This window comes from Aspergillus multicolor (assembly GCF_047715735.1).
Source record: "Aspergillus multicolor strain CBS 133.54 unplaced genomic scaffold BDW74scaffold_6, whole genome shotgun sequence".
In the NCBI taxonomy this organism is placed as follows: Eukaryota; Fungi; Ascomycota; class Eurotiomycetes; order Eurotiales; family Aspergillaceae; genus Aspergillus; species Aspergillus multicolor.
In genome coordinates this window covers 59,975-82,060 of record NW_027395957.1, presented here as the reverse complement: position 1 = coordinate 82,060, position 22,086 = coordinate 59,975, and the positions used below count along the sequence as shown (strand labels likewise).

Sequence of the window (22,086 nt, the reverse complement as noted above, 5' to 3'; positions counted from 1 at the left end):
CTGTGCTCGACCTCAGCCACTCACCTACTTTAAAAGGCGACTGATGATGTCATGGCTGTGGCTGTTGTTTCATCTGTTCCTCGGAGTCGTCAACCCAAAGTCGCAAAGTCCTTAATTTTCGCCATCTTTGACTTCGTCATTATTGTGGGTCAGAGCTTCACTATTGCCTAGAACAAAGCTGGATGGCCTGTAAGATGCGCCAGAAGCTCCGATCCGCGTGGGCGACCCAGAAACCGTCCACTGATCTTCCTGCTGTGGCACACCCCGACCCCTGGAGCCTGTGACAAACGACAATGGAATTTTGCTGCCTTTCGACCGTGACGCTGTTGGTTACTCCTTTAAATCATTTCTCTCCCGCTAGTTGCATCCTTCGTTTCTCCAAAGAACTGCCTCTGTTTTCTCGACCAGCGAATTGATAGCAAATACCTATTGTACATCACGAGCGATCTATAACCTCAACATCATGGGTGCCGGGGGTATCGTCCTCCGCTTCTTTAACCTGGCTATCCGGGTCCTGCAGTTCCTCGCGTCTGCAGTCATCCTAGGAATCTACTCCTACTTCCTGGCCAAGCTCGCGCATCATGACGTGCATATTCCCACGTGGATGAAGGCCGTTGAAGGCCTCTCGGGCGCAGCAACCCTCTATGCTCTCATCGGATCCCTCCTCACCTGCTGCCTGGGCGGCTTCACCTTCTTCGCTGCGATCGCCATCATCCTCGACGTCTGCTTCGTCGGTGCTATGATCGCCATCGCTATCCTGACCCGCGACGGAACAAACCACTGCTCCGGTGTGATCGATACCCGACCTGTTGGAACAGGGCGCGACGGAACCGATTCTCCTGCTGGCATTGACTATGGATACGCGTGCATGCTGGAGAAGGTCGTTTTCGCCGTTTCCATCATTGGAATGTGTGTGTCCCCTCAATTAGACAAATGAACAGTATCTAACCGCGATAGCTTCTTCTTCCTCATCGCCATCCTCTTCCAGTTCCTCCTCGGCCGCCACCACAGACGCGAAAAGCGCTTCGGTCCCTCTCCCACCAACGGATACACCTACGGCACTCAAAAGCGTGGATTCTGGCGCCGCAACAAGGCTGCCCCTGAGCCTGTCAACGGCGACAACTCGCTCCCCGCTCATCCCACCCCTTACGACATGGAGACCGGCCCTGCCGCAACTGGTGCCGGTGCTGCTCCTGCTGAGAAGCAGGGATGGTTTAACCGTTTTGGTCGCAAGAACGAGCCTGTAGGCGGGGTCCCTGTTGCAGCTCCGGCCCCAGGGTATGCCGGCAACTCTACATACACCGGCAACTACTAAGGGGCTGGTCATCTCCTGTGCTGATCTCAATGACGGCATGCATCTCCGGTGCAACGCGCGTCCTCGAAACTGAGGTTTACGGGAGGCAAAAAGTATACCGGTGCCTACCGATAGCATCGCGATGTTCAACAGTTACGACTACGACTACGGTAATCTTAATGCAGCTGTGACTCAAGTGAGCCACGACTACTACGAGCGTCGCGAGACGCACCACGACTGAACGAAACAATATACGGCTATACCTATACCACACCTACGCGGTTAAAGATAAGATGGCGCTTGATGACGTCGTTTTTTGGTTTATGAACGAACCTTTCCTTTCGTTTCTTGTATGCTATACGACTTGACTTTGACTTGGCCTTTGGTGTTGTGTTCGACAGTCATGTTTTTTTTATTTACTTAATATTCTAATAATGATCTGGAATGTCGTTCTTCATTAAACGTCGTTGTCCACGTCACGTTCCTCAGGTGGTATTCTTAATTAAACCTTATCTCGCAGCTCAAGCCGAAGGAAGAGCTGCAGGTTAAACCCTTAATTAATCAAGCTTTTTGCGGTCTAGAACAAGACTAGATTATATCATTATCAGTTAGACACCAATCGGGCACCCTTGAAGAATCCTTCAGCACTAGCAGCCCTAAGCCGAACTAACTAGTTAGCCAGCTGTTCAACGGTTAAACGCATCTCGGTTATTATTCTAGCGAGAAAGTATACGAAAATCATCCCGAGGGATTCTGAGAAGGAGAGTAAGACAATGCTCAACTCTACTTTTCAAGGAGGCCAGCGACGCGTCACCAAATATCCTAAGTCTTACGGTAGCTCATGCTGCTCATCAATGATCACCGAAGTTTGCTTGCTGCTTGCTCATCACATTTACGAAGCCGGGGATCATTTATCGACAAACTCTGATGATCGCGGTCCGAATCCGAACTGAACTACGGAGAAAGGTAACCGAAGGATGGCGATGCCCACAGGGCCACAGCACTACCGTACGATAGCGACAGCGATAGGAAGCGTAGTCTAGCCGGTGCGGTGCCCTAATTCCTCCTAATTAACCGTAACTGCAGCAGTCCCAGCATGTATAGGAGAAACTCCGAGACTCACCGTATATTTTTCTTTGCCTCTCAGCTATCAGAAGCCTATGATGTGCAATAATTGCCATGACCGTCTCTGCTAGACTGAGTCCGATCTCCACCTGGCACGCGCGCACGCCACCCCTAGTAGGCTGCCGGGTGGATGGTTCAGGTCGTTAGATAATCGCACAATTTTTGAGATTGGGTATTTAGTCGGCCTCGCAGGTCGAAGGAAGTTTCCTCTAAACATTCGACGTTCTGTATCCCGAAAACTCTTCTTGCAAGATGGGAAACCCGGCCGCCGACGCACGGCCCCCAACCCACGCCGCCGTTGCGACCGTGGTCACCGAGCCAGTGCCCTCTGCAGCCTCTGCATCGACATCCCGCGACCCTTACAGCGGCAACGGCAGTGGCGGCGACTCAACTGCACCACCAACGCCCGGCTGGTCTTCTATCGCCAGCACGCCAGGCTGGGGGACGCCTGTGACAGGAGCGCAGACTCCGGACCCATTGCTCGGCAACAAAAAGACGCCCATTTCACGAATCGCAACGCTCGAAATCAACAATGAGATCGGTCTTCAGCAGCGGCGGCCTTCGACATCCCGGCCAAATGGACCGCAGGGGCAGGAGAGCGACTCCGAAGCTGCGTCGCCCGTGCATACGCCCGGCAAGCAGGGGATCCCGCCTGAGCTCTCGGGTTTAACGGCGGAGCTGTTCATGGTCGGCGTGTGCTCGATCAGTTTGATGCTGTTTTCGTTTTTCCTAGGGGATATGCTTGCGCCGCAGGAACCGATCAGGGATGCCCTGGGTATTTCCAACTCGCAGCTCCCGTGGATCGTGGGAGCGTTCAACACGGCAAATGGATTGTCTGTTGTTGTTTCGGGCTCCCTGGCGGATTTGGCGCCGCCGAAGCTGCTCATGGTCAGTGCGTATGCGTGGCTTGCGGCGTGGAATATCGTCGGGGCGTTTTCGCTGAACCGTGAACGGTATATCCTTTTCTTTGTCGTACGGGCGATGCAGGGTCTCGCCATTGGAGTGCTGGTGTCGGGGAGTATGAGCGTGCTGGGTCGTCTCTATAACCCCGGCATCCGCAAGAACAGGGTCTTCTCCGCGATCGCGGCTACAGCGCCACTGGGGTACTCGCTTGGTGCCTTGCAGGGAGGCGCATTGTCCGCGCATCTCGAGTGGATCTTCGGCACGAACGCCATCCTCTGTGCTCTCTGCGGTGTTGCTGCGTTTTTCAGTATTCCGTCCCTCCGACCCGCAGCCGATGTAGCTGGCGGCGAGCCACCATCCCTTCGGCAGTTCGACTATATTGGAGCTGCCTGCGCAGCAGGAGGCTGCGTTTGCCTCCTCTTTGGACTGACGCAAGGCCCAGTCGCGGCCTGGTCTCCATACACATACGTGCTGATCATCATCGGCGTCCTACTCCTCGTCGCGCTGTTCTTCTGGGAAAGCAAAGCGCCGCGCCCGCTGATCCCAAACCGCCTCTGGCGCACCCCCGGATTCACAGCGTTAATGGCAGCATACTTCTTCGGCTTCGGCTCCTTCTTCGGAGCGTGGCAGTTCTACGTCACGCAGTTCTGGCTGCGGATCCAGGGTGCGGCGCCTATTACCGTGGCACTGTATTTCATCCCCAATGCCCTGGTCGGAATCTTCGCAACCTGGGTTGTCAGTCGGACACTTCACATTTTCCCCGGCCATTATATCTACACCGCTGCAATGTTCGCCTTTACCATGGGGCCCGTCTTTTTCATTCCGCAGACGCCCAACACGAACTATTGGGCCCTGTCCTTCCCTGGCGTCGTGCTAGTGACATTCGGTCCGGATCTCGCCTTCGCAGCCGCATCGATCTTCATCACGAGTAACGTCTCCCGGTCGTACCAGGGCAGTGCGGCGAGTTTGCTAGTGACGAACCAGAACCTCTCGTCAGCCATCATGACGAGTATAGCCGATGCGATTGGAACGAGGGTTGATCCTGATGGGCAGGGTGGTATCGGCTTGAAGGGGCTGCGGGATATCTGGTGGTTTGCATTTGCGACGCAGCTAGTTGCGGCGTTTATCGTGCTTGTTTGGGTACGGATTCCGAAGGAGGAGGAGAAGGAGCATGTTTCGTGATTGGACTGGTATATGATCAATACTTCTAGAGCAGTGGTTTTCGTTAGACTAGACTATTTCTTGTTCATAGATTGGGTCCTGGGCTTTGCCGAGCGAATAGACGTTTTTTGTCTCCGGGCGTCGTACCGAAAAGCCTTGGTATTTAAACTTACCTGAAAGAGACTACTATATGATTCTCAAGGGATATCTGACGTTGGGTCTTTTCTGCGTGAGATATGATGGTGGTTGTATGGAGTAGCGTAGGTGCAGACTGAACCCTTGGAAGGTAGTCCATCTCTCTAGAAACCTCGCCTGACCGAGTTCAAACACAGACCCCTCACCATGTCGCCAGGAAGTCAAGCCCAACTCGCTATCGAGGATATCAATTTGACCAAGTCAACGAAGTTTAAGAAAACGGTCCAACCTCATTTAGTCGCCACCATGTATCTCCGGCGAGGAGGGCTCGTTCGGGGCCATTCCTGAAGCCAGCTCTTCTACCACATGACCTTGGATCCCACCTACTCGGGCTGCGACAAGTGCGAGCCATCCTGACGCTGGTGCGTACATATGAATTGACCTCCTGACTGGCTATGCTATTAATTCATGTCTAGCAATGTCTAGCAATGTCTAGCAATGTCTAGCAATGTCTCTTTCTAGAATCTAGTACGATTCGTGCTCGTAACAACTCCAAAACAGAAGGCTGCAAATATGCCGTCTCCCCCGGCCCAACTGGTTGTGTAAGAATGCACAGTGATGAAATAAGATCATCGAGTAAAACGTGGAATACCAAGAACGAACCGAGAGCGAGCAGAGAACGCTTCGTATACAGTCGCTAACCAAGAGCAACGTCTCAGGGGATGAGCAGAAAGCACGAATGTCATGGTGGCCACAATAAAGAGGGAAAACGTCCTGTTATCCCATGATTCTCGCGAGCCTCGCGCAAAGGAGGGAGCCACCACCTCGGTCGTCTCAAATTCCTTTGCCTGCAGCCCTTGTACACGGGAGACAGCCACCTTTTCGAGCGCTTCCAAATCTTCCTGCGACTCTTTCATAGAAGAGTCAGACATCACGTCGAGCGCTTGCCATTCTCTCTCCTGCTCTAGGACAGGGAAGTCCTCCATTTCAGCCACCCACTCTTCTACAAGGGAGGACGGCGCCACCTGAGGCGCTTCTGATGTCTCTTCTATCGGGAGGGCAGGCAACTTGTCCCACTCTTCCTGCGAAATATATACAGGAAAGGGAGCTGGCTGCGTGTCCCGCTCTTCCAATACTCCTTGCAGTTCTTCCTTATTGTATACGGGATTCTTGCCTTTTCCCGAGGGCTCTTCTGCTTTTCCATGTCCCTTCTCCGGCTGTTTTGCTTGCTCCTGTCCCTCCGGCGGTTGTTTTGCCTGGCCCTGTGCCCCCAGAGCAGCATGTTGCGGAGCTGCCCGCGGCGTATCTTCGTCGTCGTCCGAAGGCAACTCCCTCCGACGAAGGGAAATTGGCTGTCCGAAGTGTTCGACATGCGTTGAGCCCTGCGACTCTTCATCCTCTTTCGAGAAGCTCGCCGCCACAGCGTCCAGCGCCAGGAACAAATCCTTCGCATTGCCGAGCCCATTCTTGGCCCAACACCTATCAATAACATTCTGTAACCACAAACCCTGCGTCGACGGAAGCATATACCTCCTCGGCCAATGCAGATCCCCAGAACCCATGGCAAGGTCTTTGAAAACATAAAAGTCCGTTCTCTCACCCGTAATAACCTCCCACATAACGACCCCCAACTGCCCGATTTCGGTTTGCACGGTGTAATCCTCATCCTCAACGACTTCCATGTCAATATCCTCATCAAAGATAATGGCGTTGGCGAAATCGCAATACTTGATGGCGAGATGACGATCGATCAGGAAGTTGCGCTGGGCGATGTCCACGACAAGGACTCCCTTGTGATGGATTTCGTCGAGGCCCCGAGCCATCTGGCGGAACCAGAGGAGCATGCCCCCCTTCGATGCCGGTGTATGTGTAGCTTGATACGTGATGAGGTTGCCGTTGACCATCTCCTTGAGAGCCAGGGTGTTCTCGCTGAAGTCGAGCATTGGCACAACGAATTCGCATCGGCCAAGCCGCTGGTAGACGTTCATTTCGTGCACAAGGGACTTGAGGTTCTCTGCCAGGGTGTCCAGGTCATCTTCCAGCCTTCGGAGGGGAATCTTGTACACAATGCCGTCTCCTCCGTGAATCACTATGCCTGTTCTTCCTTTGCCTATGACCAGCTCCTTAGGGTACTCATCCGCGTACAGTGCCCCCTCAAGGGCTTCTTCGGCATCCTCGTCGTCCATTATATCCATTATATCAATGATTGTGCGATAAAAACCAAAAATTTCGGTTTAGAATCAAAAAAGTTTTGGAGTTCTGCAAGATTGGAGAATCAAGCCTGACGAGGAGGGAATAGGAGAAGTCAGGCGGCGGGTGTGTTTTGCTCGATGCGCTCCGACGGACAGTAAGTGCACCTTCCCAACTCAGCCTGCCATCATCGTCTTGATCTCGAACATGCTTCCATTCCGACACAGCGACTGATGGTCATGTTTCTTGGCTATCAATTGACTGAGATTGCTTTGTCCGGGGTCTCGGGCAGCGCCACTATGAGCAATAGACCCCAGATTGATGGAACAGACGCCTACAAGGTCAGTCTTTTCGTATGTCTCAGTACTGCTCGCGCTTGACCGTGCTCGTACATGTGGAGAAGCTGTTATGGAGAAAGAATCATGAAGCAGGTTCTAGACTAACGGTCCTTCCAATGAGACAAGGAATTAAGTATATTAGATAATATCTATCCAGCTAATACATAGAAAGAACATGAAGCAAACGAAGAGGAGAAGCAAAAAAAAACAAAAAAAAACGAGTGTGTGATACCTAAGCGAGCGTAAAGAAAGTAAAGTAACGTAAAAGCCGTTAAAGACAGAAAGAAAGTCATGTGAAGTCCAGTAAATACCTTAAAGCCTGGAAGCGCTACAGGCGTGAAAGGAAAGTACATGAGATAGTAGTCAAAGGACATCCGATTCCCACCTAGTAAGACTAGCAAGAGCCAAGCCGCGTCTGAAACCGCAAGTCAAGCCCTAATCCCACTTCCCTTTCAATCTAGTCATACGCAGCCTGCTGCATGGGAGCGTGCTGAATGGCGCCGTTTACGCAAATGGTTCCCGCTGCCACGTTGCCCATGTGTACGGGGGAGCCCTGGTTGCACAGCCACCAGCTGTTGCCGTCATCAGCGCAGATAATTGTGCCGGGGACGCAGGGGGCGTCGCCGGCGCCGACGGGGAGCTGAGGGCGCTGGGTTGGGTTCACCTGGCCGGATGTGGCGACGGGGGAGGATGAGAGCGATGACACTGGAGCGCTCGTAGGAGATGACGACGGTACAGCGGCGGAAGAAGTCGACGGCATGTTGATGACCGGAGTAGAGCTTGAGCTTGAGCTAGAGGAAGACCCAGTGCCAGACGAGCCGGAGCCGGTGCTGCCGTTGTTGGGAGACTTGGAGGTTCCCAGGAAAGGAGCGGTGCTGGAACAGGTGTAACCGCTGCCAGTAAGGCTTCCTTCGACAGAAGGTCCGGGCAGAGGGAAGTTGACCTCCTGTCCTTCAATAGTAGTGCACTGGCCAGGACCGTTGACATTGGCAACGAAAATTGGTGGCAGGCTGCTGAACGCGTCCCTCTTGGAGATCGTTGTAAATCCTTCTTCGCGAGCGGGGTTCCCAACTGTCACCTGGGCGCAGTTCATGTACATCTCGCGGTTGCCGACCTTGTTGAACCAGCTCCAGGCCAGAAGAGCCTCGCCAGAAGGGGCGTCGGCGGGGATAGTGAACTGATATTTCAGCGGGATGGGGCAACCGCCGAGCATGGAGTGGATGACTTGGAATGTCTTGCCCTTGTCGTAGGAGAGCGAAATCTGGCATGAGCCTCCGCCGTGGGTAGCGCTGCCAGTGAGCTCGAGGTCGTACGTTTGACCAGGACTGTAGGTGGCAACGGAGGTGAATGGGTCATTGGCATAGCCTTTGCAGGGGTAGTCTGAGCCGGACGTTGACAGAGGGTTTGTGTAGGAGTAATCCTTCTGGGCGTTTGCTGCGTTCAGAGGGCTGCGGATCGGGTAGGGATTGGACATTTGGATGTGTCCGTAGGCGGATGAGGCCAGAAGGGCTGCGGAAAGGAAAAAGTTCTTCATCTTGATGAAGATGGAATAAAAATGAGCGTTATGCTTTTCGAAGGAATGGCAGCACCAGGCTGTGAAATGGAAGCAATCTTGTAGGTATCTGGAGAGAGGTCAAATTAGAGATCCGGGTTGGCTCCAAGGGGGCTTTATACTGAAGGCATAACACCGGTACGTACCTGATCGCAATCAATGAAGGGCAGACCTAGAAAGAGTGACAATGGCCAATGAGCTCGGCGGACGCAGAGGGTCTCAATACAAAGGAGAGTTTTGTAACACAATTTGTATAGCCCGGATCCCAGAGAGAAAGAGGATGCCAGTGCTGCGGGACCATGGATGTAGACAGAATCTTCTTAAATAAATGCTCATCGGCCACTGGTATGCAGAGAATCCTTCTCTAACAAGATGCTGAATGCCATGGCTTGTCCATCTGGACGACGGGTTGTCAGGCCTGATCATCACGCGAGGAATGTTGGCGTAGACACTGGACATAGCATAAAGAAGGCCGTTCCATGGTATTCCAAGGGACCGCCCAATTGAGGTAGAGCTCGGCAATGAAGTTCCCGCTCACGAGATTGTTTCAAAACTCCTCATTGATGGATTGTTCGTTGCGAAAAGCTTCTCAGCACGGTCAGTATTATACAATGGATATGCGCCGTGGTTTCAGCTCCGCCATTGTCGAAGACAATAGATAGACAATAGTATAGAGTAACATTGAATGCGGCTGATGTAATTGGAATGTTTACAAGACAGTCTAGAATGATATTGCCATAGGGAACACTGCTCTATACAGAAGGCACCAAGTGAGATAAGGCTGATTGACTTCGGCCTCGCTAGAAAACCCGCCACACTAAGCTTCTCGTGTCTTCGCGTTCGCTTCCGCTTAAGCCTCTTCCTAACCCAACCAACGCAGGGGCGAGGCTTATTCAGATCGAGTCAACCTCCGCATCGCTCATTATTATTTCTTTGCGTCATATCTTTTCTCCATTTTCGATCACCGATCTCGATCTCTATCTAGTTCCCACTCAATGCGCACCATGGTGCACCGGAGTCCTTGCGTCTTCGAGTTTCCCGCTTGAATTACTACTCTTCCTACATCTCGATCTACCTCTCTGTCGCGCTGAATGTTTATACGCCGTCTCCCCCGGGAGAGGTTTGTCCAGCATGCCGTCTGTTTCCACAGCGCCGTGGAATCCGGCTCAGCCCGGTTTTGCCACACCTCTCCAGCGCTTCGGTCATGGATGACGGTGGCGATCCCGATCGCCGCTGCAAGCAAGCCGGATTTCACCTCTCACCGTGCTTATAGCGTGGCAGCTCTCCCATTACATTCCTCAACAAGTCGATCCGTTTCGAAGCTTGCGACGACAGTTAAAATCCCTTCGGGCCGTTTTACAGCTCGGTCGATGAGCTTATCCCGCGCAATGGCAGCAACCCCGACACCGAGCACACCAGTGAAAGCGGAGGATGAACAGCTTGGCACTTCTTTAGAAGCCAGTGACTTGGGAGACGCGCGTGATGGAAAGCTTCAAGGCTCCCCGCTGGACCCCGAGTCAGATGAGGATGTGCCGGTTGAGGCCGAAGAGCTCCAGGAAGCTCTTGCACGGCCGCCGCCCGTCAACAGCAGCTACCTCCCCCTTCCTTGGAAAGGCAGGTTAGGTTATGTGGGTGGCACTTCGAGACATCATTATGACCTTATCTAATCGCTGTGTTCTCTACAGGCCTGCCTAAATACCTATCTTCGTTACTCAAACCCACCCGTCTTCTGCTCCCGCACTTGCCGCATAGCTTCAATCCTTGAGAATCGACATCCGCTTGCAGACCCCTCGCAACCGCCCCATGCCACAAAGAATCGACCGGACCAGTCACAACCTGCCGATGTTGCGAGAGGCCAAGCATACGTGGAGGCTTTGGGATTAGCGAATGCTCGCGACCTGCTGAAGTTGATACGCTGGAACGACCGATATGGAATCAAATTCATGCGTCTCAGCAGTGAGATGTTTCCATTCGCAAGTCACAAAGAATATGGTTATAAGCTGGCACCTTTTGCCTCTGAGGTGCTTGGCGAGGTTGGGCGTCTTGTGGCAGAGCTTGGCCATAGAGTGAGCGTGCATCCAGGCCAGTTCACTCAACTAGGGTCTCCCAGGAAGGAAGTTTTGGAAAACTCTATCAGGGATTTGGAGTACCACTCGGAGTTGCTGCAGCTGCTCAAACTGCCTCCGCAAGAAGACCGTGACGCAGTGATGATCCTGCACATGGGCGGTGTGTTTGGCGACAAGGAGGCGACCCTGGATCGGTTCCGCGAAAACTACCAGAAACTCTCGCAGGACGTCAAAAACCGCCTGGTTTTGGAAAATGACGATGTTAGCTGGTCAGTGCATGACCTGCTCCCTATTTGCGAGGAGCTGAATATACCAATGGTTCTCGACTACCACCATCACAACATCATCTTCGATGCTACCCAGGTTCGTGAAGGAACCCAGGATATCATGGGTCTCTATGAGAGAATCAAGGCTACGTGGACAAGAAAGAACATTACACAGAAAATGCACTATTCTGAGCCTACGTCTGCCGCCATCACCAATCGTCAGCGTCGGAAACACAGTGACCGCGTCCGCGTCCTCCCTCCCTGTGATCCCACAATGGATCTAATGATTGAAGCTAAGGATAAGGAGCAAGCTGTCTTTGAATTGATGAGGACGTATAAGCTTCCGGGGCATGAGCTCTTCAACGATATCCTGCCATATGTCCGCACTGATGAGAACAAGCCATTCAAGCCACCGCGCAAGTCGAAGAAGAAGAAGAACGGCGATTTCGTCGACCTTGAAGCCCAGGTGCCGCCTCCTAAGACTGTCCCAGAAGAAGAGGTCGGGATGGGCGGTCCCGAGCGGAGGGTCTACTGGCCCCCTGGAATGGAAGAATGGCTCAGGCCGAAGAAGATCGTGCGGACCAAAGCACTCAAAACTTCCAAGTCGTCTAAGAAGGCTCCACCACCTGAGGCAGATGTTGATGTTGATACTGCTCCCGCTACGCCCAGCACCCCTACGAAGTCTGCCAAGGCCGCTGAACGCTCATCAGCTGCGAAAAAGCGAGGTAGCAGAAAGCGCAAGGCCTCGCCTGACCCTTCTACCCCATCGGCATCTGAGGCTGAGCCCTCTGCGGATGATGCTAAGCCGGCCAAATCCCGGGCTAAAACCGACACAGTTCGTCGGAGTCGACGAACAACTACGGTTAACTACGCGGAAGACAGCGAGTCCGCTGGTTGAAAGAATCCTTTTCGCTCTATGTAATGTACAATAGTGTTAAATATTCGACATGAATATAGACTTTGACAAACTGTTTACCCCATCATGGAGCTTTTGCAGGACACCTGATCTACATCACTTGCCTCTCACTTCTCTTTCAATTCGGAAGCTTAAATTGAAGATTTGAACCCTATCTGCTCCTTCTACTTCCATTCTTCTACTTCGTTCACCCTTTCTCTCTTTCCTTTCTGCACCTACTCTTTACCTCCGCCCGCCTTCCAGAAACTCGGCCCTGGCTACGCCTAATGCTGTTCTCGATTGCAAAGAACCCGACCCTGGCCGGCCGCCCTATTCTTCATCTTATTCTCCTTCCTCCTCATTCACCCTTCGCATCTCGACATCTACCTTCTTTGTTAAACCTGACCGTGTTCACTTTTGACCATCCATATCCTCACTTTCCTTCAGCAAGTAGGTCAGTTCATCACGGTTTCCCATGTTTCGCAATTCTCCGTTTACGCAGCTCAAATTTTACCTTATGTCCATGGTCGATTCCTTCAACGACAAGCGCTCACGACCCAGTTTTGATGCTGACCAAAGAATAGTCTCCTCTCTCCTAGATCAACCGTCCATGGTCGAAACAGATATCTCTCCGGATAGCGATACGCGTTCCATTCATGTTCCGAAACCCACTGGCATGATGGCTCCGGCCAAGTGCGACGTCAACGGGGTGGACTACGAGCGGGAGTATCTGCAGAAGATGGACCAGGTCACCACCAAAATGGCTGGGGCGTTAGGGTTCAAGGACACTGCCGGCCTCTGGGATCTATACCTCAACAACCCTCCGACTCGAGCTATTCTTGATGCTTGGCTGGACGTACGCGATAACAAGTTCGGAAGACCACAGCTGAAGCCCTCCTACATGACCTTGCGTCCGACCGTGGTTAATAAGGCGTTCGACTCTGCTATACACCCTATAATATCCAGCACGCAACCGCCAGCTATCGGGATTGGCACCAATGGAATCGACGAGAAGTCGCTTGCGCCGCTCATTTGCCTCTGGTTCTCGGTGCAGCTAATCAAAGCCAAGCCGGATCTCTTTATTCGAACTCAGATTAATAGTCGAACGTTTCACCTAGATCCTTACGACATGACGCATGCTTATAAGTTGCTGTCATGGATCTACCGGAAGAAGAAAGGAAGCAAAATTCCCATCCGAAGACCTCATGTTGTTGCGGCTGAACCGCCGGTCTACTTCACCGAGGTGCTCGGTGGAGCTATAACGGCTGGACCGGGTCGCTCGGTTGAAGACCTATTTGGAATGGACTCACTTAAAGCAAGTCGAACCTTGGAGAACGCGATAGCAGTAGCTAGGGCCGATCGTGACGAGGATGCCGTCAAGACTCTTAGGGTTGACCTGGGGAATGATATCCCGAATGCGATATATAACGAACAGCAACCGGGAAGGAATGTTGATGTTCCACGCCCCTGTCTACCTTTTGATCGCGTGAACCTCTTGAAGCATCTCATGGAGATGGATCGGTTCGAAGATGATTGCATCTTGAGTGAGAAGACTTCTGCCGAGGTGATTTCAACTTCTACAGTGGACGGCCCTGACGCTGTTCGTTCAAAGTCAAGCTCGAGTACCGCGCCAGTACCCCTGACATTGGACCACCTCCTGAAAGGGTTGAAAGGTTCGACCACCATCGGCCCAGGCATCCCAAATTGTCAAATAACCACGATTGAGCTCGTCAATCCAGAACGAATCCAAACAATCCATGACAAGCGTTATGCCCAATTGATTCCAGATTTGCAGCCTATAATAGTCAAAGTTAGTGACGGTAGCCACGCGCATAAGCGCGCCAGCCTGCGCCTCTGCCTATTAGCATTCTCTACAAGACTTGATCAGTTTGTGTCACGCATCAACGCACAACACGACCTAATTCCCGAGCTCACTGACTACGCAAAGAGAGATGATCGAGGGTTTGCATTATTCTACGCTAGCACAACGCTAGACCCTGCCGTGGCTATGCCCTTTAACCCTCTCCTACAGGCATCCTATCTTGCAATGGACGCCCCCAAGCTCAGATATCTCTTCAAAGTCTTGAAGGACGAGGGTGCATTTGACACGACATTCACGCGACGCCCCCGTTTCATGGTCGTTGCCAACTGGCAGCCGGTACTTTGGATGACCGAGATGTTCCTCAACTCCCTGTCGATACCATTTGTCACCGTATGGTTCTCGCCAGCCATGAGGACAAAGGACCGCAGAGCGGCTATCAAATCTTTCACGTCATCAAAAAGCTGCTGCCAAATCCTCCTTACGAATTTCAACGTCAAGCTCGAAGCTCTCAACCTACATAAGGTCTGCTCGCGTATGATCGTCATGGAGCCACCGCCAGACCTGCAGAGGGTACTCGAAGCTATCGGCAGCATTCATCGCGTTGGCCAAACAGAACGCCAACGCGTCTGGCTTCTTTTTCAAGCTCGCACTTTCAACTGCCGGGTGGAGGCTCTTAGTACCCGGAATGCACTGCCTTGGGTTGCGGAACAGATGGTCAAGAATAAGGTGACCATGGTCGCAAAAGTCGACAAGAGTTCTGCAGCAAAGAAAGAAAAGAATGGGGTTCCCGTAGTCGATAAGGTCAGCAAGAAAGCAGCAGAACTTGAACTATCGCGTGTGCTTGGAAGGTCTCGCAGGTTCTCGCGTCTTCTAGACTGTATTGTTCTGGAGGGAGAGGGTCGGCCTAAAGCACCGGTGGCCGTTCCTAAGGCTGTTCCTAAGAAGCGCGCAGCATCCCCTCTACCGGAAACTTGGGCAAAGAAAGCGCCTTATCGTGAAGCAGTTGGTGGGTGATGGCGTTATCAGGCAACGTTTATATAATTTGAAATGGGCCATGGTTTAAACATAAATATACAACTGCATGCTCAGCAAGTCAAAAAGTGCTTTTCTAAAATGGCGAGAAAAATATCTTAGATAGCGCTTTGTTCTTGGATGCAGGTTGAAATGTCATTTTTTTATTTTTGTTTTCTTAACATGGAAATTGCATATCAACGCCATAGAGATTGAATTCCGTAGAAACGCCCTGGCGAGGAGAGGATGACCCGAAAACGTCACCGATTAGATCTCAGTTCTTCCCCACAATTTTATCAACAACCCAGCACAGCAACGCAAACCCTCAGCTGTAGTGATCGCGCTCTTTATCTGTCCTATATTAGCCTTACAATCTACCTAGGTACTGTGTTCGTGCCCTGCCTCCCTTGTTGAAGCGCATCCTCGGTTCGTTGCCGCCTCAGCCGCTGTTGCCTTGAGTCCGTCTCCGGCGCGAACAAGCACCAACCTTGGAGCTACGCTAACCAATCTCTGAAAACTCAGAATAGTCGAGTCTAATCTCCGTAACGTTGAATATTGGATTTTCTGTCATAACTTCGCCGAATCTGGCTCCGAAATCCTTCCTCCGTCGCTGGCGCCCGCCGCCTAACTCCGTGAAGTGGCCAGTGCCGCACCAGCCCTTCCCTCACCCTCGTCGCTTCCCCAGCCAGAAACCAAAAGGCAAATTCTCCCAACTCTTCCGTCTCATCTTTGGACCCCACGCCGTCCGCCGCGCACACTTACGACTCTGGAACTTCCGCCACGAGACCCTTCCGGCTGTTCGACACCGGGCGCAAGCGAAAGTATACCGAGCACTCCTTCGACACCAGGCGAGACTCGAGAAGCGGACGCGGGCAGGAAAACTAGGCCTCACAGAATTCTTCCGAGGGAGACGGAGGCGCCGAGGCGTGAGCGGGCTTGTCGGGGGCCTGCTGGTGCCGTTTGAGAAAGCAGCGCACGCGGCGGGTAAAGCGGAAGCCCCTGGCGGTAGGAAGCGGGCCGTCTCGATGTCGGATTACGGATCGCCCTCGTCCTCGACATGGAGTAGTGGCTATGGATACAATAACGGGCGGCAGCCGGGTGCGCGGCGGAAGAAGGTCTTTGAGTACTTGAAAGCTGCGAACGAGCTGCGGCAGTCGTATGCGGCGTCGTGGACGGCTCAGCGGAATGCGACGCGCGATCTTGGGGACGAGTATATGAGTACGCCTGGTGCGTTTCCGGATGTGGAGATTGCGAGGTCGGGTGATGAGGAGATGGTTATCTTTCCGAGTTATGCGAGGCGGTTGGATCAGGATCGCATTGCGGCGCAGAAGTTGCGGAGGAGGGAGTCGTTTGATTCGATTGATGAGTATCGGGGGTTTGATGGGACGAGGGAACGAGAGGAGGATTGGGATAGGTTTGAGGACGAGGATGCTGTCGCTGCGGTCGATGTTCGGGGCTGGGTATATGCGCCTTATCGTGGGCCGATGACGAGGAAGCAGCGGCTGGTCGTTGCTCTGGCTCGACGGTTGAGTGGTGTTCCTGCACCTGCAAGCAGCGAGACTGGTCTTGATGGAGCTCAGGATGATGATCGTATACCCCGTGTAACGGAGAAGAGAGAGGAAGAAATTGTTGATTCGGAAGCTCAGTTCATTATCAAGAGTGCCGACAAGCGAAATGAGATGGACCTGAAGGCCGCTTCAGCGGGCCTAGACGAAGATACCGGCCGACTGCCACAGCGGACTTCGACGACCTCGTCAGCCCAGTCTTCATCCACGCAACTGAGCAAGGATGAGCTTTCTGTCGCAAACGGTCACCTCGTGGAGCGGATCAAGCCCTTTTTATCGAACCCAATGTCCGGTATGGCTGTGACTGTCTTCTTCTTCAACGAGGGAAACAGTCAGTCAAGGAATATCATGACCAACGATTCAGGCCATTTCTCTATCCGAGCCTCGCTATCCTTCGTCCCTACTCATGTCCGCGTCCTCGCATCCGAGGACCTCTCCGCTGTGAAGAATGTCGAGATCATCGAACCCACTGGCGTCAGTTTGATCAGTGATATCGACGACACGGTTAAGCATTCCGCTATCGCAAATGGCGCAAAGGAGATGTGCCGGAATATCTTCGCCCGCGAGCTGTCCGATTTAACTATCGAAGGCGTAACGGACTGGTATAACGCACTCGTCAAAGCAGGTGTACAAATACATTACGTCTCCAACTCCCCATGGCAACTATATCCGCTATTGGATCGCTTCTTTAAGATGGTCGGACTCCCGCCTGGATCCTTTCATTTGAAGCAGTACAGCGGCCTCTTCCAGGGCATTTTTGAACCTACGTTGGAGCGGAAGAAGGGCAATCTCGAGCAGATTCTACAAGACTTTCCTGACCGGAAGTTTATCCTCGTCGGCGACAGCGGAGAGTCCGACCTGGAAGTCTATACTGACCTAGTGATGACCAACCCAGGCAGGATTATTGGCATTTTCATTCGCGATGTGACTACGCCCGAGCGGACGACCTTCTTTGAGAAGTCCGTGAACCATTTGGAGAATACGCCAAATCGCCCCAGCAGCATTTCCGAGCTGCCTGATCACTTCGACTCGGCGCCCAATCGACCCAATTTACCACCTCGCCCGCCGCGTACAGCATCAGCCCCCGCTGTAGAGGCTAACTCCGTTGTAACCGGAGACTTGATTGACCTCTCCGACGATCCCGAAAAGACCGTAACTACACGAACGCCGCCTACTATTCCTTCGAAGCCCTCTTCTCTGCGTTCTGTTACAAACACCGCCGATTTGCCGCCGCGGGAAGCTATAAAGCGGAAGCCTGTGCCCCCCTTACCAAGGCGCAGCGGAGGAAACTCTCCTGGTGAGAGTGGACCTCCCCGCCGGCCATCCTTAGGGGATGTCAGCGATTCTAGCGTAAATCGAGGCCGGCTGCCCGCCCACAACCGGATTGCTGGCTTGCAAGAATTTGGCGGCGATGGTGCGGGAATATCAAAGCCGGCACCGCCTCCTCCACCTCCTCGTCGGACCAACACCGGAGCTTCTCAGATTCCTGAACAACCACCACGCTTTTCTGCTTCAACCCCATCCTCGCGAACATCATCCCCGGGCCGTTCCGTATACCCCGGCGGGCCTGGTACTCTTCGATCCCCCGTCTCCAATATTTCCCTCGGCCGAAGCAGCATCAGCAATCCAGACTCTCCTACCCCTTCACGAACATCATCCATGAACTCAGCGGCTCCCCCTCGCGCACCTTTACCTAATAAACGGGAGGAACTCTGGCGAAGACGCTGGGAACGCGCTAGTGAGATATTGGCCGACAAAGGCGTTGTTCTGGGTAGTTGGCGCGTTGGCAAGGATGTACAGGATGTCAGCCTCTGGCTCGTGAAGGAAGCAATGAAAGAGTCTTATATGCCTGAGAAGGCAAAGGAGGTCTTGCAGGAGAGGGAAAGTAGGCGAGGCTCATGATGTTACGTTTACTCTGTATGCTTTGTACGGTTAGGTTAGGCTAGATGTCTAGAATTATCATGCAGTGTATATACCGTCGACTCAACTTCAAGCACGGGGAATGGTATAATGCGTACTTCCTCTGAATCATACCTTGTACCTCACCGGCGCTTCCGTTACATCGATTCGTCGGCTTACTTTGATCACTCTAGCGATACCTAAGCAACCCGTCATTTCGCCCTTCAGCTGAACCATGTTCTCGCGTTTCGATGGCGATAGTGGTTTTGAACGCGCGGGATTAAGCTAAAATTACTCTAGCACGGTATACTATAGCTGCTACATTTATGCATATCTCCGCATGACTACGCATACGAACGCTCATACGTATACAATAGCCATATTATCGGCAGACACGTATTTTGAATGGGTCAGGGAACAGCTTGTCGAGGAAAGGAAATGGAGTGCGTGCGCTTTTGGTAGCATTGGCTTCAATGTATTACATCTGGTTGGCTGCGTATGCGTATGCAGAGGCTTTGAATGAGAGAAAGCACGGAGGTTATGGGGTATAAGAGGGCGTGCTATGACCTATCTAGCGCGGAGATAGCTTCGAGAAAACAGTGGTGAGAGCACTGATCATAAACTCCATGCCATGTTGTCTAGGTAGGTACCAGCTAAGTATCTAATATCTTCCGAGTAGATTCTCGAAATCACGAACTATCCTCATGCCCAAGCCAGGTACACAAATATCAGAGTCTCCTCTTCTTAAAGCTCAACTCCAACTTCCCCAAATAGAACACAAAATTATCCTTCGCGTCACCGAGGAATTTCCTGCCGTCTTCCCCCGGCGCAAAAGCCACGTCGTATTCCATGATTAGCTGTGCGAGGGTCACGCGCAGGTTCATTAGTGCGAGGGGGCGGCCGATGCAGTTGAAGTGGCCTGTCCAAGGAGGAAAAGTAGGGTTAGCTATAGCTAGGGAAATAGATGGGGGGTATGAGGGGTATTGGGGTATAGAGAGGGAAGAAAGAGTGACGAACCAAGACTAAACGGCGCAAAGGCCCCCTTATGCCGAATCAGTTCGGGTCTGCTGTACCAGCGCTCAGGGATGAATTCGGTTGGTTGGGCGTAGGCTAGTTCGGCTGCATCACACACCGTTACAGTCAGCTCCCCATTACATCCCAAAAGCCGAGTGAAAAAAGGAAAAGGGGTAGACATACACCGTGCAATCGTATAAAGCGGACACCAAACATGCATATCACCGGGTATATGGTCTCCATCAACGACGATACCCTCGGGGGGTGTCTTGCGCTGTAAAGAAGATGGGACGGCCGGGTAGAGGCGGAGAGCTTCGTTAATCACGCCGTTGAGGTGGTCGAGGTGCGCGATTTTGGAGTGTAGGAGTTCGGTTTTGGCGGTGTTGTCGTTGTCTTTGTCGTCCTCGGCGTAGATTGGTTCTAGTTCGGCGCGGAGTTTGGTTATGTGTGTGGGTTGCCGGACGAGCTCGTAGAATATTGTTGAGAGGGCGCCGGCTGTGGTGTCACTATATAATTACTGTTAGAGATGGATATGGAGATGGTAGAGGTCGATGGTCGGTACCTTCCGGCGATGATAATCAGCCGTGCGTCTCCGTATAGCAGGTTCTTCTCGTCGGGGGTGAGATCGGCTACGTCCCGTCCTTTCAACGGAGTGAGCAAGGACGAGCTGACGTCCGGGATTTCAGGATCATTCTACCTTGATCAGTAAGCGCCTTGATCGTAAGTCTTGACGAGATAAGGTACGCACCCTAGACCTCTCCACCAACCTCTCCCCACAAAAGTCAAGACACTTCCAAAACTCCCCCATAATCCCCGGAACCGCCGCAATAAGAACAAACGCCCAGGCAGGCAGATTCAAGCCCACAGCATCCTGCGACGCTATTAGTAGCCTCATAGCCCAATGATCCTCCCCGCGCTCGAGACTCTCAAACCCCTGCCCAAACGACAAATCCCCCATGACATCGAACGAGTACAGATTAAACCACTTGGTCACATCGACGTTCTCGCCCTTCTCAATCATCCCGTTGATCCGCTCGACTAGTCTGCGTCTGTACTGTCGAATCCGCACCTCGTAGCCGCGTAAGAGTCGATCGCTGAATGCGCCGCTCCAGACGCGGCGGCGGAGATGGTGCGCTTCTGGGTCCCGCATGAGCTGCAAGGCTGTTGCGGGATGGGAAAGATCGTACATTGCCCCCTTTATGCAGCGGGTGTGCGTGCCGTAGATTGTCTCTAGGGCGTCGGGGTGTGCGATTGAGAGGTCTGAGGAGCCGATGCGGACGATTGGGCCGTACTGCTTGTGCATGTTTAGGAGAGTGGTGTGCATGTTGTTGTTGGATAGGCGGGTTGGGGTCCATAGGGAGGAGAGTCGGGCTGAAAACGGGCCTGGGAATTTGTTCAAGGGGTGGAAGAAGACGCGGTAGAGGAGGGTGCTTGTGTAGAGGCCGGTGAGGTAGGAGGTAAGAGCTTTGAGGACGAGCGGGAGGGCGGTTGTCCAAGGCGTTCCTTGAGTGCGTGAGAGGAGGAGTGTCCCTGCGGGGATCGTGGCGAGGAGGAGTTTGATATAGAAGAGGCCGTAGAGGTGGTGTTCGCCTTGCTTGAAGTAGACAATGTGCGAGAAGACCCCCGCCAGCGCGGAGGCTGCGTTTATGGAGAGAGCCATGTTGCTGGGTATCCGCAGTCACTCAATTCGACGAAAGAAGGTCGAGGGTCTATATATCCCGGACCTTCGTACCCCGGTCAGTGCCCAGAGTGATGGACACTCAAGCGCTATATCAGTCCGCATACGTCCCGTCTCGTATAGAAATTCGCACACAATAACCCCGCAGCCTCTTTGGCAGAGAACTCGCACGGACGCACTCTAGTCAACGCTAATGCGGGGGCTTGATTAACCCAAGACTTCAGTCTGAGATAGTTAACACCTGCTCATGCATGAGGTAATGAGGATGTAAGAAAGAGCCAGCTCATCGTAGGCTGAGAATTACCAATCCTCCTTGCATAGGTGGGGTGAAGCTCTTGTTGCACTGCATCATGGGCCAATCCTTATATTATTCACGTCTTACGCTCGCCTTGGCTGTTCATTGAGTGGTATATGTTGGCCCTTTAGCTCCTTTGCTCCTCAAGCAGGTAGAAGGCTATGGTATCCTTAGCCCCCGACAGGTTACTGTGGTTTTATCTTGTTTCAGTCTGATCAGCAGGTGGCATACTGTAATTCCCGTGACCTGACACGAGGATGTGTCAGAATTGAGTGATAAATTCGAAGCAAATGTCCGCCCTAGGTGTTCTATGGTCTTATCAATCACAATATGCGTGGAATGCGTGTATATAACCTTTGGGGGCCATACATGGTCCCCAAAAAAGCCTGAAGGAATTCGGCCCGCCTGCAGCGGACCCAGGACATACATACGTAGACCCAGCAAAGCCTCATAAAAGAATAAGATTCAGATCACGAAGTCCAAAGACTTGCCTTTAGCTTGGATGGTCAGGCTTGACGGTAGGATATTGTTCGGAGTAGGTCTCGAAGTTCAAAAGAAGTGCCAGCACATTTCGTCCGAAATATATATTCCGATGCCTAAGTAGAGAGACCGCGGACGACACCAGGTATAACATCGATATAAATATTAATGGGCAGTGCCCATATTTAATTTCCTTACAAACCATCGATAAGTAATAATTACAAATGTTTGGAACCCAGCAATTGTCCTGGTGTACGGAGTATATCGAGGCAGCGATGCCACATAACAATTGGGCACGTGACCATCGGGTCAATTGATCCATCCGAGCCCGAGCCACCTACGTCACGTGCGACAGGGGCTGCGCTGAGGATGAACCGAGGCAAGTTTCAGGTTGGAG

General features: G+C 52.6%; 7 protein-coding genes across 7 annotated transcripts; 4 read left to right on the top strand and 3 right to left on the bottom strand.

Moving 5' to 3' along the window:
* Positions 1-387: 387 nt before the first annotated feature.
* Positions 388-1,750, top strand: BDW74DRAFT_121212 (uncharacterized protein). Its single transcript, XM_073722021.1, has 2 exons — positions 388-909; positions 958-1,750. Exons 1-2 carry the CDS (start codon positions 464-466, stop codon positions 1,313-1,315), a joined length of 804 nt encoding a protein of 267 aa, XP_073585851.1. The 5' UTR covers positions 388-463; the 3' UTR covers positions 1,316-1,750.
* An 856-nt stretch (positions 1,751-2,606) lies between these two features.
* Positions 2,607-4,667, top strand: BDW74DRAFT_148608 (uncharacterized protein). The gene has a single exon (XM_073723741.1). The coding sequence runs from the start codon at positions 2,672-2,674 to the stop codon at positions 4,502-4,504; it is 1,833 nt and encodes a 610-aa protein (XP_073585850.1). The 5' UTR covers positions 2,607-2,671; the 3' UTR covers positions 4,505-4,667.
* A 580-nt stretch (positions 4,668-5,247) lies between these two features.
* Positions 5,248-6,804, bottom strand: BDW74DRAFT_175908 (kinase-like domain-containing protein; the record flags this gene model as incomplete). The annotated part of the gene is made up of 1 exon (XM_073728464.1): positions 5,248-6,804. One exon carries the CDS (start codon positions 6,802-6,804, stop codon positions 5,248-5,250), a length of 1,557 nt encoding a protein of 518 aa, XP_073585849.1.
* A 626-nt stretch (positions 6,805-7,430) lies between these two features.
* BDW74DRAFT_189682 (putative extracellular protein) lies at positions 7,431-8,680 on the bottom strand (the record flags this gene model as incomplete). The annotated part of the gene is made up of 1 exon (XM_073732034.1): positions 7,431-8,680. One exon carries the CDS (start codon positions 8,678-8,680, stop codon positions 7,604-7,606), a length of 1,077 nt encoding a protein of 358 aa, XP_073585848.1. The 3' UTR covers positions 7,431-7,603.
* Positions 8,681-10,086: 1,406 nt separating this feature from the next.
* Positions 10,087-11,928, top strand: BDW74DRAFT_175906 (UV-endonuclease UVE-1; the record flags this gene model as incomplete). Its single annotated transcript, XM_073728463.1, has 2 exons — positions 10,087-10,326; positions 10,384-11,928. 2 exons carry the CDS (start codon positions 10,087-10,089, stop codon positions 11,926-11,928), a joined length of 1,785 nt encoding a protein of 594 aa, XP_073585847.1.
* Positions 11,929-12,442: 514 nt separating this feature from the next.
* On the top strand, positions 12,443-18,225 carry BDW74DRAFT_175905 (uncharacterized protein; the record flags this gene model as incomplete). The annotated part of the gene is made up of 2 exons (XM_073728462.1): positions 12,443-14,749; positions 15,286-18,225. The coding sequence occupies 2 exons, from the start codon at positions 12,443-12,445 to the stop codon at positions 18,223-18,225; spliced, it is 5,247 nt and encodes a 1,748-aa protein (XP_073585846.1).
* Positions 18,226-18,777: 552 nt separating this feature from the next.
* Positions 18,778-21,132, bottom strand: BDW74DRAFT_121165 (cytochrome P450). Its single transcript, XM_073722020.1, has 5 exons — positions 19,985-21,132; positions 19,799-19,929; positions 19,420-19,742; positions 19,240-19,341; positions 18,778-19,141 (listed from the first exon to the last, which is right to left on the bottom strand). The coding sequence occupies exons 1-5, from the start codon at positions 20,894-20,896 to the stop codon at positions 18,951-18,953; spliced, it is 1,659 nt and encodes a 552-aa protein (XP_073585845.1). The 5' UTR covers positions 20,897-21,132; the 3' UTR covers positions 18,778-18,950.
* Between the last annotated feature and the right edge of the window lie 954 nt (positions 21,133-22,086).

What these genes read in the sequence shown, in the direction of transcription:
- BDW74DRAFT_121212 (XM_073722021.1), top strand. Translation starts at nt 464, where the DNA reads ATGGGTGCCGGGGGTATCGTCCTCCGCTTCTTTAACCTGGCTATCCGG. An exon ending in GCCGTTTCCATCATTGGAAT is followed by an intron (nt 910 to 957) that starts GTGTGTGTCCCC and finishes TAACCGCGATAG; the next exon opens with CTTCTTCTTCCTCATCGCCA.
- BDW74DRAFT_148608 (XM_073723741.1), top strand. Translation starts at nt 2,672, where the DNA reads ATGGGAAACCCGGCCGCCGACGCACGGCCCCCAACCCACGCCGCCGTT.
- BDW74DRAFT_121165 (XM_073722020.1), bottom strand. Translation starts at nt 20,896, where the DNA reads ATGGCTCTCTCCATAAACGCAGCCTCCGCGCTGGCGGGGGTCTTCTCG. An exon ending in GGTTGGTGGAGAGGTCTAGG is followed by an intron (nt 19,930 to 19,984) that starts GTGCGTACCTTA and finishes TGATCAAGGTAG; the next exon opens with AATGATCCTGAAATCCCGGA. An exon ending in GCTTTATACGATTGCACGGT is followed by an intron (nt 19,342 to 19,419) that starts GTATGTCTACCC and finishes TGTGTGATGCAG; the next exon opens with CCGAACTAGCCTACGCCCAA.